Here is a 12,840-nt window from a genome sequence, read left to right as displayed (position 1 = left end):
CATGGAAGAGGGTCACGCAGCAACCGTAATAATACGCCAGCAACTAACGTTTACTGGGCAGACGCCGTCCGAAGGGCCCCCGCGATCTCATCCGGTCCTCATAACCTCACAGCCACCCCAGGGTGGATACGGTTACCGTCCACTTACAGACGGCAAAACTGAGGCACGAGGAAAGACCGCCCCGTCCTGCAATCAGAAAGCCGGTTTTTAAAGCCGGGAGGTCTCTCCCCAGAGTCCACGGTCTCAACCACGAGGGCACGGACTGGAGAAAGCCAGACTGACCTTAAGCAAGCCTCTCCGCTCCCGGGGGCCTCGGTTTCCTCAACTGTAAAATGGGGTGACGACCCGGACCCCCCCCCCAGTCCCCTCCGTCCTCACCTGTACACGTAGGGTCCGCGCTCCCGCACCTGCGGCTTCTCGCCCAGGAGGACGGCGCTGGGGTTGACCACGTCGAAGAAGTAGACGGACAGGTAGAAGGGGACCGGGATCTCCTTCCACATGTTGAAGGACAGGCTGCTGGGGTCGATGCGCACATTCTGTGGGGGCAAAACGAACGCGTCCGTGAGGAGCGTGACCCGGGTCCCCACAGGTGCCCACCCCACCGGGCGGCTAGGACCGCGGCCCGGAGCCAGGCTGCACCGCCGGGCCGCACCCGGGCACCCGGAGGGCGCTCTCCACACACGCACTGCTCCGGAGTGTCCGTTCACCGGCGAGATACTCCTACTTGTTTTTTCCTTTTTTAAAGATTTTTTTTTAACGTTTACTTATTTGTTTTTGAGAGAGAGGAAGAGCAAACACAAGTGGGGGAAGGGCAGAGCGAGCGAGCAAGAGAGAGAGAGAGAGAGAGAGAGACGCACACACACACACACACTCACACACAGACACAGAATCCGAAGCAGGCTCAGGCTCCGAGCTGTCAGCACAGAGCCCAACGCGGGGCTCGAACCCATGAACCGTTAAGATCGTGACCTGAGCCCAAGTCGAAGGCGTAACCGACTGAGCTCCCCAGGAAGCCCCTGCGGGTATTTTTCCATACGTGTTTTAGTAACAGGCCAGGAGGGGCCTGCTGCTGGACTCCAGACTCGTGGGCTCCATGTGGCCAAAGGCATCATTCATTCACTCAACAAACTTTTCCTGAGCACCTGCTACATACCAGCCACTCTTCTAAGAGCTGGGGATACCAGAGAGAACAAGACAGACCCCAATGCCCAGCGTCGTGGGCTCTTTAACCTAGCCGGGGAAAGGCAGGTACTGCACACGAAGGTAAAAGGTGGGCCGTGTGAGAGGCGGCGATAGGGAAGGGGATTGCAACTTTAAACGGAGTAGACAGGTGAAACGCCAGCAAAAATAGAACAAAAACAAACACAGAATAAAAACAAAGGGCAGCGAGGGGAACGCGTGGATTTGGTGGGAGGAGGACGGCACACAGATGCAATGTCCAGTGCAAAGGCCCTGAGGCAGGGAGGTGCTGAGACAGAGCCGAAGAGAACAGGTCTGCAGTCTGTCTGTCAGATACAGTGGCCTCTAATCCCTGCCTCCCTCCTCAGCTCTGCAAGCCCTGCTCTAGTGTCACAGGGAGGTCCCCCCAGGACCACCCAACCCGCCCCCCAACGTGGCCCGGCCACATCACGGGCCCCTGAAGGCTCAGAGCCTGGGTCTGTCACAGGGAGCCAGCCCATGAGACAGATGCCCAATATCACAAAGTTAGGTACAACACAGCATGGGTCACCTTCCACGTTCCTTTGAACATGGCCTTCCAGAACAAGGACAGCCACCCCCCGACTGTGCCCAGACAGCCAGAACCAACAGGCAGAGGCTACAGCCGCACGTTCGGGTCCAGGAGGCAGAAGGCAGGAGTTGGCCAGCCAGGCCCCGCCCTCTGTCCCCAACAGGCAGACTCGGGAGAGGAGCGGATTTGAAGGCAGCCGGATCCCAGGACCACGCGGGCAAGACGGTCATCTCTGAGCCTCGGTTTTCCCATCTGTACAATGGGCGCCAGTGACTCAGCTGTGTCGCGTTTGACCGACATGGCAATGAAATGAAGACGGGTTGAATTCATTGCCAAGAAGAAAAAACTGGAAGACTGACCACAAAAGCTGGATTTCAGGGTGTCGTACTCACTTGTTGACAAACACATCTTCCCTACCAGCCGCGGAAGCCACAGGGACCATGTTTATAACGCGACACCTGATACACGCAAATAGAGCTGACTCACAAACGTGATCTGAGCGAAGGATTCTGTGGAATCTCCGAACTGCTTCAATAGCGACAATTTCTTTTTCAAAATCAAACGCTCCTGGGAGCCAAATCACACACCTCGGGCCACCGCTGGCTCACGGGCCACCCCTGTGCCACGCCCGCCAGGGCACCATCTGGAGGAGGGTGGCCCCACAGCTCCTGTGGGCGCGGGCTGGGCGAGAGGCTGCTGGGGGGGGTGGGGGGGAGCAGGGGGTCGCCCAGCGTGGAAATCCTCAAATCTGCAACAGGCCCACAGGGAGGGAGTCCCGACGCGGCCGTCTCAGCCATCGCCTCCCCCACGCGGAAAAGACACACACGGGGCTAGTGACCGGGGGTCCCTGCCTGTCCTGGCTTCCGCCGGGAGAGAACGCGACGTCGGTCCCAGCTCCTTCCTCCTGTGGCGTGTGTGTGTGATAAAAACACGTAACACCAGAGCTACCCTCTTGGCAAATATTTAAGGAGACGACGCAGTCCTGTTAACTGCAAACGCTGTGGCCTATGGGAGATCGCCGGGCTTGCTGGGCTTGCGAAACAGAAACAGGAAGAGCAGCCACGCGCAAAGTTGTGGAGGGGGGGTCTTTCCACACACACCGCGGCGACGGGCTGGAGGGCGATCACTTCCCGCAAACTCCTCGAGTTGTACACACTGAATATGTACAGCTCTTCAGAACGTCAATCATACCTCAATCGAGGGGGTTTAAATCTTTTTTTTCTTTTTTTTTTTCAACGTTTATTTTTATTTTGGGGACGGAGAGAGACAGAGCATGAACGGGGGAGGGGCAGAGAGAGAGGGAGACACAGAATCGGAAACAGGCTCCAGGCTCTGAGCCATCAGCCCAGAGCCCGACGCGGGGCTCGAACTCACGGACCGCGAGATCGTGACCTGGCTGAAGGCGGACGCTTAACCGACGGCGCCACCCAGGCGCCCCAGTCGAGGGGGTTTAAAAAACGAAGAGTGTTTCCGGTCCCTGCCTCCCCTCCCTCCCCAGCCCTGTTTCTCAGCCGGACCCGGAGAAGCCCTGGGAACTCCAGCATCCCAGAAGCCCACCGCACGTTCCTCGTCCGCTGCCCAGCTCACCCTGCCCTGGGGACAAATCACGACCCAAGAAATGAGCCTCCAGGCAAAGCCACGTGTCCCTGCCTCTCTCTCTCCAGCAGAACGGGCTTCCAGGTTCTGGGGTTCCACCCCATTCACCCGCTCACTCACAGGGAACGTTCGATGACCCAGCTCTGCCTTCTGGCTGGGTGACGGGGGGTAAGTCATTGCTCCGCTGTGAACCCTCAACCTCCACATCCATACAATGGGTCCACCTCGCAGAGCTGGGGTGAGGTTTACGTGCGTCTGTAGAGGTAGAGTGCTCAGAACAGGGTATGGCAGAGCCCGGGGCATCTGGAAGGTCAGGCAAGTAGTCACCCGGCATGAAGTGACCGACCCTTCTTCCTCCCCGGCACTGTCGCTGCCCCGCCCCCCACCCTCAGGAGGGGGCAGACTTTGCACTGGTTTTGATCGGCATCGGGACAGAGGCATCTGGACCCAGCAGCTGATTAGACAGCAGCGCTAGCCAAGCTCACGGCCTTTTGCCTGATACGACAGAGTCTAGCCCCCTCCCCCTCCCCCCAAGGTCAAAGATCACAGCCCGGAACACAAAGACTTGGGAGAGAGGGCCAAGGTGAGCCCTTGCCGGGCACCAGTGCCTCTCACCGAACCAGACCCGCCAGGAGCCCGTTCCTGGACGGTCAGAGAGGCCGCCCGGAACAGGGGACAGACACGTGAGCCCAGTACCGAAAGAGTGAGCTGGGCTTTGCCGGGAAAGGAAGACGGGAGAGGGCATTCCTAGCAGAGGACGCAGCCCGTGTACAGGCAGGACGCCTTGAGGACCACAGTTTACCTGAACGTCCATCGACAGCGAATATGTTTTTAAAACATATGTTTCTTTAATTTTTTTAATGTTTGCTTATCTCTGAGAGACAGAGCACGAACAGATCGACTTGGGAAAAAAAGACGAGCCGCAGAAAGATACAGTCGGTTGGGACCTTTGCACAGCGGTTTGTCAAACGTACGACATACTGTGTAAGCTTTTATTTCCTGAAAATAAAATGAACCTAAAAGCTGTCGTGTTCACCCCAGCCGGCAAGTCCCTCCACCTGGTCTGGCCCCTGTGGCCTCTCCAGGACTCACGTCCTGTCCTGTCCCTGTCATTTACTCAACCCTGTCATGCTGGCCGACTGGCAGACACTTCTGCCCCAGGGCCTTTGCACGGGCTATTCTGCCTCTAATGTTCTTCCTAAGGTGACCACATAGTCAGATCTCTCGCCTGATCTCCCTGAAACTGTGTTTCCCATGGCCCTTGTCGCCTTCCAGCATACTCTATGTCCACTGTTCTTTCTCCGTCTCCCCTGCTAGGTCATGAACTCACAGGGACAGGATCCTCGTCTGCTTTGTTCATGGATTCACTGACGTATCCCCAGGGCCTAGGACAGTGCTTGGCACCCAGCGGGCACTCAGCAAATTTTTGTGAGTCAACAAGCAACATGAGCCCTGGAACACGGAAATGTCTACCAGAGAGCGGCTATCTGCTTCCTCCTTTGTACGTACACCTATTTTTTAAGTTTATTTATTTATTTTGAAGGGGGGGGCATAGAGAGAGGGAGAGAGAAAATCCCAAGCAGGCTCTGAGCCGTCAGCGCACAGCCTGAGGCGTGGCTCGATCCCACGAAGCGTGAGATCACGACCAGAGCCGAAATCAAGAGTCAGATCCTTAACGGACTGAGCCAGCCAGGCGCCCCTCCTTTGTATATATTTCAAATAGCTCCTACTTAAGGAGATTTTTTTTTTTTTTAAGTACACAGCACGGCCTCCTTGGGGCCCAGCTTGGGCCGGGACAGCGGCCCAGGGGATGCGGGATGGCAAAAAGGAACGTTTCGTTCACGCTGACTTTCGGCCATCGGTCTCTGTTTCGGTGAAGTCAATCTGTTAAATCAGAGTCGTGATCGCATTCTGAGGCTTAGCCAGCCGCCACCTCAGGGGCCAGGCCGCAGCGCCGGGACCGAGGCCGACGGAGGTCACACGTGGATGTCACACACCGCGAGGGTGGTCTCCACGGGCTCCTCCATTGGCCCCCATCGCCTCCCCAGGCCAGGAGGGGAGGTGCTCCAGACGCTGCCCAGGGAGGGACAGCCGGGCAGGGGATGGGCTGGGGGGTCCTGGGCCAGCCCCGTGCTTCACAGAGAGGCCTGGGAGGTGGGGGGCCCTGGGCCAGCCCCGGGCATCACCAGAGGGGCCTGGGAGGTGGGGGGTCCTGGGCCAGCCCCGGGCATCACCAGAGGGGCCTGGGAGGTGGGGGGTCCTGGGTCAGCCCCGGGCATCACCAGAGGGGCCTGGGAGGTGGGGGGTCCTGGGCCAGCCCCGGGCATCACCAGAGGGGCCTGGGAGGTGGGGGGTCCTGGGCCAGCCCCGGGCATCACCAGAGGGGCCTGGGAGGTGGGAGGCCCTGGGCCAGCCCCGCGCGTCACTGGAGGCCCAAGGAAGGCAGGAAGAGGCCAGGGGCCGCATGGCTGTTGTTCCAGGGCCTCAGACCTCCAGCCTGGCCTCGAGCGCGCGGCCGGGATGAGCTCTGAGCTGAGGAGTGGGCAGAGGCCGAGAGGGCCCCACGGCTCCCGGGGACTTCACCGTCACCCTTAGCCGGCGGTGGCGAAAGCTCGGGACCTCAGTCCAGAGGCCGGAAAAGCATCGCTCGCCAGATCCCAAGAGCCAGGGAATCCAAGACCCCCGGCGAAACCACACTCTGAAAGCCTCAGCTGGCCCCCCTCCCCCCGACCGGGCTGCTCGGACGAAGTCACTCCAGGGGCGGGAGGGGGGACTTGAAGCAACACACATTTGTTCTCTCACAGGTGGGGGGGGTGGGTGGCCAAAGTCTGACCCCAAGGTGTGGGCAGGGCCACGCTGCCCCTGAGCGCTCTGGAATCTGGAAGGAGGGCCCCGACTTGCTCCCCAGCCTCCGGTGGCCGCGATCCTCCAACCTCTGCCTCCGTTGTGGCCTCGCCTTCCTGTGTGTCCTCTCCTCTTAAAAAAAAAACTCGCGTTGGATTTAGGGCCCATCTGGTCCTTACCTTAATTTCATCGGCAAAAATCCTATTTTCAAATAAGGTCACATTCACAGGTAACTGGGGTTAGAACTCACATGTCTTTGGTGGGGGGGTGGGGGGGGGACACTTACGGAGCCCAATACAGGGGCCAAGGCCAAGCTAAGCGACCAGAGTGTCACCGGAACCCACACCCAGCCAGATGGCATCCTGGCCCAAAGCTCACATCCTCGGTCCCCTGGCACCGGGGAGAACGGGGACAGCATCCGGCAGGGAGGCTGTGGGCCCACCTCCACGCCCCTCGGCACACCCAGCGGACCCCACGGCGCTCCTCAGGCTCGACGTCGGGGCTCCCGGACGATCGTGGAAAGATGCACCACGCGCCCCAACCATTCACCAGCACCCCCCAAAACTCCCGGGGCACCTGCGGGGGCCCCTCGGCATCCTGAGCGCGGAGAATAAGCCGGCAAGGTCCCCGCACTGGCGGAGGTGATGGCCCCGGGGCAGAGGGCACTGGTGAGCACCAGATAAACAAATCCTTGCAGGAAATACTTCAGGCCCTGACGCTTACTGGGGAAAAATAAAGCCAGGTGGAGAGTGACAGGGCCGTCACGTCAAACAGGGCAGTCCAGGAAGGCCTCTCGGAGGAGGCCATATTCTCCTTCCTCTGAAGGAGAAATTACAGTTTCCAGAAGCACCTGGCGTGTTAAGAAAAAAAAATTTTTTTTTTGAAAAAAATATTTTTTTTAATGTTTATTTATCTTTGAAAGAGAGAGAGAGATCGAGCACGAGCAGGGGAGGGGCAGAGAGAGACAGGGAGACACAGAATCCGAAGCAAGCTCCAGGTTCTAAACTGTCAGCACAGAGCCCAATGTGGGGCTCGAACCCACCAACCCTGAGATCATGACCTGGGCCGAAGTCGGACGCTTAACCGACTGAGCCACCCAGGCGCCCCATGTGGCTCTTTTTTAACGTGGCTCCCAGAAAATTTCAAATCACACAAGGCGTTCACATTCACGATTTGCAGCGCTGGTGTGGACGGACCTCACTGGACCCCACGTCCGTCGCTTCCTAGCCGTGCGGCCTCCAGCGACATCTCGGTGCCTCGGCTTGCTCAGCTGTCCAATGGGAACAGTTAACAGCCCCTCCTGGGCAGAGCCGCGGATGAGATTTAGACCCAGTGCACGGCAAGCGCATCCAGGAGGCGCTCAGCGTGAGCGTGACCATCGCTGGGTTCCCGACCACCTTCAGATACGAATTCCTGCCCTTGGCACTCGAGGCCTCGCCGTGTTCTCCCACACACGAGTGCACTCCGGGAAGGCAGATCAGCTCACCGCCTCCCACGGCCCTTGCCCCGGTGCCCAGGGTGCCCTTGCCACCCAAATCCAAAACCCCGCTCCCTAGGTGCCACCTCCTCCAGGAAGTCTTTGGAACTGCCGAAAACAAGCCCGCTCTGACCTGCCCAGGACCCCATTCGTCCCGTGCACAACCACCCACCCCGCGCCGCCCCCCAGGAGGCGGGGCAAGCGGAGAGCAGGCGAATCGTATCAACCCTCCCCGTGAGGCCCCATTCGGGTAACAACAGCCTTCTGCCTGCTTCACCCCGTTACGTTCTCGAAGGCTCACTTAACAGACGCAGACATCGAGGCGGGGAGGCCGAGCGCGTCCCCCAAGTCCCGGGGGGGGCGGGGGAGACCCATCGGCCGCGGGGCCCGTATCACATCCCCGCGGCACCCTTACGCCTTCTCACCCACTGGGCTCCGGGCAGCCCTGCAGAATAACCATTAACTTGACCTGGCCCCCGAGTTGCAAAATCGAATCCCTCCCCTGGCCAGAAGAGAGGAAACAGGCTCCAGAGGAAACACACCTCGGAGCCCAGTCCTGCGACGGGACCGGCCCCTGCACGCTCCGGATCGGCCCGGCCGGCGAGCCTCTTGCCACCTCCGCACCCCGGGCTCGCAGGCGCGCCCTGCCCCAGGCGGCCTGGGGGCTCAGGGAGGACCCCGGCGCAGGCTGAGTCAGCGCGGAACCCGGGAGCGCCGCACCCTTGGCTCGGGTTCCGACCTCCTTTGATTCTCAAGGTGCTTTTCGGAGGAAAGCCGAGCGGTTTGCCAAGACCACGGCCGGGTTTCTTCAGCCGGGAAGTTGAGCCATCTCTGACGCCTCCGCTTGCCTCCCACCCAGCGCCCTTGCGCCAGCGTATCTCGGCCGCGCTCGCCCCGCGACGCGCCCCGGAGACCCTCGGCTTCTCCCCAACACCACCCCGCGCCCCCCACGGACCGTCGGCACCGCCGCACTCACTTGGTCACCGGCTCTCCTGCCTCAGCTCTTGCCGCTGCTCCGCTCTCCCCACGGGCTCAGGGTTCCGCTCCTAAAAGACAGGTCGGCTCGCGGCACTGCCCTGCTCAAACGCCTCCAAGTGGCTCCCGGTTTACCCCGGAACGAGAATCCAAATCCCTGGCGGCGACCTACGAGATCTCGAGCAACCGGGCTCCCCACAGCTATCCCTTTATGAACTCCCTCCAGCCACACTGGCCTCGCTGCCCCTCCGCCGACCGGGCAAGCTTCTGCCACAGGGCCTTTGCACTGACTGCTTGCTCCTTCCCTTCCACGGCTTCCCTGGTGACCCCCTCGCTTCTTAAGTCTAAACTCACGCTCTCCGTGCAACCTTCCCTGAGGGCTCTACATCCCTCAACAATATCTACTGAGCTCCCCCACCACATGTCAGGCTCTAAGTCTGGGGACTATATAGCAGTGAATGAAAAGGAGAAGAAGGCCATCCTTTCTAACATAGTCACATTCTATCCATCACCCTGTTTTGCCTTCCTGGCATTATCGACGTCAGAAATTCCCCTGTATTTGGTGACAAGTCCCCCTGCTGCCTGGACTGCAGTCGTGAGGGAAGGAGCCAGAGCAGCCACCTTGGATCGTGAGGCTGCCCTGAGGATGGAAGCCACAAAGAAAGCACGGCGGAGCGGAAAGATGGGAGACTGGATCCCCACGACTTCATGGAGGCACCCCACCAGTCCCGGGCAGCCTGGTCATCAGAGAAGGTATCCATTAGCCTCACGGTGGGGTCCGACAGCCTCCCCCAGAACGGCTAACACAAAAAAGACGGCGATAACGATGCTGATGAGGACCGGAGCACCCAGAACGCTCACACCCCGCTGGGGGAACTCTAATAGGCACGGCCGACCGTCGCTGGGACACGGGTGGCATTATCTGCTAACGCGGAACAGACTCTTACCCCCCGATACAGCGACCCACTCTAGAGCTCTCCCCAGAGAAACGAAAACCCACGTCCGTCCGCACACGAATGAGCATCGGCAAGCGCTCACAGCAGCGTCTCTCAGAAAAGCCCCAAACCGGAAACATAGACGTCTGCAAACGAGGGAAGGGATGACAAGAGGGGGCACGTTCACACAGTGGGATGCCACCGCCAGGGAAAAGGAGCGGACGCTGGATGCCCGCGACAACACAGATGAACCACAAACACAGCGCCGACCGGCAGAAGCTCAACACGCAGGAGGAGCGCCCCGGGAGCCCGCGTCGGCGACGTTCTGGCGGACGTGCAAAGCTGAGCTGCGGTGACAGAGGCGGGGGCACCGCGGGGAGGGGGGGTGCGGACACGGAGGGTGCAGGAGAACCTCCCGCGGGTGCTGGGCGAGCTCGACAAGTGTGCAGACCCGAGTAAAAATTCACCCACAGCGGCTCCGTCGGTGGAGCGTGCGGCTCTTGATTTCCGCTCAGGTCACGATCTCACGGTTCGTGGGTTCGAGCCCCGCGTCGGGCTCTGTGCTGAGAGCGGAGAACCTGGAACCCGCTTCGGATTGTGTCTCCCTCTCTCTCTCTGCCCCTCCCTTGCTCACACTCTGCGTCTCTCAAAACTAAACATTAGTTTAGTCTCTGCGTCTCTCAAAAACTAAACATTAAAAAACTTCGTTAATAAATACAATAAGTAAAAAAATTAAAATCGCCCCAAATGTCTTAGCTGCCCTCTCCCACCCGCCTCCCCACCCCCAAAACACCCCACAGCCTGGCCCCAGGGCTGTCTTCCCGAAGCCAGCTGTCCACCCACGGGCCAGCTTCGGCCAGAGGCTGCCTTTCGGATCATCACGCGGGATTTCAAAACGTGTGAAGGGGTCAACAGTGTTTTTTAAATGGCAAAGTAAGTTCTGGACTTCCGGCAACTTCTGACAACCTGGGAGATGGGCCAGCCCGGCGCCTGTATCCCTACGAGGCGGCGGCCCGTCGGGACAGAACTCCTCAGACGGGTTTGCGCTCCCGCCCGCGGCTCCCAAATCAGTTCACACCAGGCTGTCCCCCCACCCGCCCCAACCCCGCCTCTGGTACCTGCAGGGCTCCCGTGGGGATCTGAATCTACCCACAATCCCCGTCCTATCCACAGCAGCAGCGGATAACAAAACAGCCTTCGTTCGTTCATTCATTCATTCACTCACTCCGACCCCGTCTGAGCGTCTCGTATGCTCAAAGCTGGTGCTTAGTTATGGGGGGGGGACGTTCATCAATCAGGAGCCGAGCACAAAGTGAGAGAGAAGGTCTGTCGATCAGAAAGGGCTCAGACAGCCAGTCCGAGGAGCTCAGGGTCCTCGAACGTCGCTCCCTACGCGTCGGGCTCTGCGCTGCCAGCTCAGAGCCTGGCGCCTGCTTCCGATTGTGTCTCGCCCTCTCTCTACCCCTCCCCAGCTCGTGCTCTCTCTCTCAAAAATACACATTAAACCATTAAAATGAAAAAAAAATAAAGGGAAGAAAAGAAGCCAGCGGGCAGGATTATCTGCTGGGTGATTTCATTTTGATAAAGTACAAAACCAGAGAAAACCAATCGACGCGCTAAGAAATCAGGGTGGTGGTCACGCTTGGGGTGGGGTGGCGACTAGAGGGGAAACACAGGGGGATTCTGGGCGCTGCTGTTTCTTGATCTGGGTGCTGGGCCATGTGCTAAATAAGAGCGTGTTACTGCTCACCCAAAGCCCACCTCTCTCTCCTCCCTCAACTAAGAGAACTCTGACTTGCTTCCAGTTTGGGGTACACGGCCCTGAATTTCAGGAAGGTGGGTCCAGCTCTGGTCCGGACCCATGACCTTATGCTAGTCAATGAGAAAGAAAGGGGGCCTTCTGGGGAAAAAATCCCACTCCCAATAAAAGAACAGAACCCTGCCACTGCCCCATCCCTCCTTCTGGCTCTGAGTGACGTAGGTACCTGCGTGATGTATGGTGCTGTGGCAGCCATCATGAGACCATGAGGTCAAGGCTTAAGAAATCACACAGACACTGACCTAGTGCCCTGACATTACTGAACTGCCAAACACATCTAGAAACACCTACCATCTCTAGTCTCTTATGAAGCACAATAACAAACATCTGTATTACACCAGCCACTAGGAAGCAGGTTCGATGTTGCTACAGGCCAGGGCATCCCATCTGAATCAACACTCTTTCATTTAAACCTGACAACTGGTCTGTGAGGTAGATACCATTACGTGTTCTGTCTTATGGATGAGGAAACTGAGGCACAGTGAGATTTTTTTTTTAAGCTATTTAGTTGCCCAAGGGCACAAACCCAGCAGTGGCAAGGGGTCTTGAACTCCAGTCCGCCTGAAAGCCTGTGGTCTGACCACTACACCCACTGTCCTCAGGGCAGGCTCCCCCCCTCCAGGTGTGGGGGAGTAAGGATCACAGCTGAGTGGGGACAGTGCTGGGAGGCACGCACCGTCCTGACCCCTGTCCCCGGGGTGGGGGTGGGGGGATCGAGCCCAATCCCACTTCCCAGGACCTCATCCGGGCCCCCTAATTCCGCCGCCGTGATGGAATCTGGCCGTCCCATCCACACTCTTTCTGGCAGGCAGAGACCAGCCCAGGGCCCCGCTCTTCCACCGAGTCAGGCAGAGGACAACGATTCCTTCCATTCCGTAACTTCACTCCCATAACAAAGCAGGGTGTTTTCAAGTAAACTGCGGCCCAAGAGCCAAATCTGTCCCGATGCCTCCTTCCATGCATCCCAGGAGCTAACGATGCTTTTACATTTCCTAATAGTGTTTGGGTGTTTGGAGGAGGAAGGAAAGAAAGAAAGGAAGAAAGGAAAGGAAAGGAAAGGAAAGGAAAGGAAAGGAAAGGAAAGGAAAGGAAAGGAAAGGAAAGGAAAGGAAAGGAAAGGAAGAAAGAAAGGAGAGAGAGAGAGAGAGAGAGAGAGAGAGAAAGAAAGAAAGAAAGAAAGAAAGAAAGAAAGAAAGAAAGAAAGAAAGAAAAAGGAAGGAAGGAAGGAAGGAAGGAAGGAAGGAAGGAAGGAAGGAAGGAAGGAAGGAAGGAAGAAAAGCAGAAAGAACTCTGTTTCAGGCAGGACGCATGAAATTTACACAAAATCCCCATCTCAGGCCCGCAAATAAAGCTTCATGCACACGGCCTCACCCGCTCAGGGGCGGGCCATCCCTGGTGACGGCTTCTGAGCCCCAGTGGCAGGACGGGGGTTGACCCAGAACCTGTTTGGCCTGCCGAGCCCCGT

The 12,840-nt window shown here is 58.5% G+C and overlaps 1 protein-coding gene across 5 annotated transcripts in view; it reads right to left on the bottom strand.

Annotated features, from left to right (window-relative positions):
* SCARB1 (scavenger receptor class B member 1) overlaps positions 1-12,840 on the bottom strand; it is an 84,385-nt gene that overhangs the window by 49,731 nt on the left and 21,814 nt on the right. For all 5 annotated transcript variants that reach the window (XM_023241286.2, XM_023241289.2, XM_023241285.2 and 2 more), the window contains exon 2: positions 379-536. In XM_023241286.2, the coding sequence (XP_023097054.1) occupies positions 379-536 (158 nt within the window). The remainder of the gene's footprint in view (positions 1-378; positions 537-12,840) is intronic.

The sequence above is a fragment of the Felis catus genome, chromosome D3, assembly GCF_018350175.1.
Source record: "Felis catus isolate Fca126 chromosome D3, F.catus_Fca126_mat1.0, whole genome shotgun sequence".
NCBI lineage: Eukaryota > Metazoa > Chordata > Mammalia > Carnivora > Felidae > Felis > Felis catus.
Note: the sequence above shows the minus strand (reverse complement) of the source record. Positions and strands in the feature narration are given on the sequence as shown.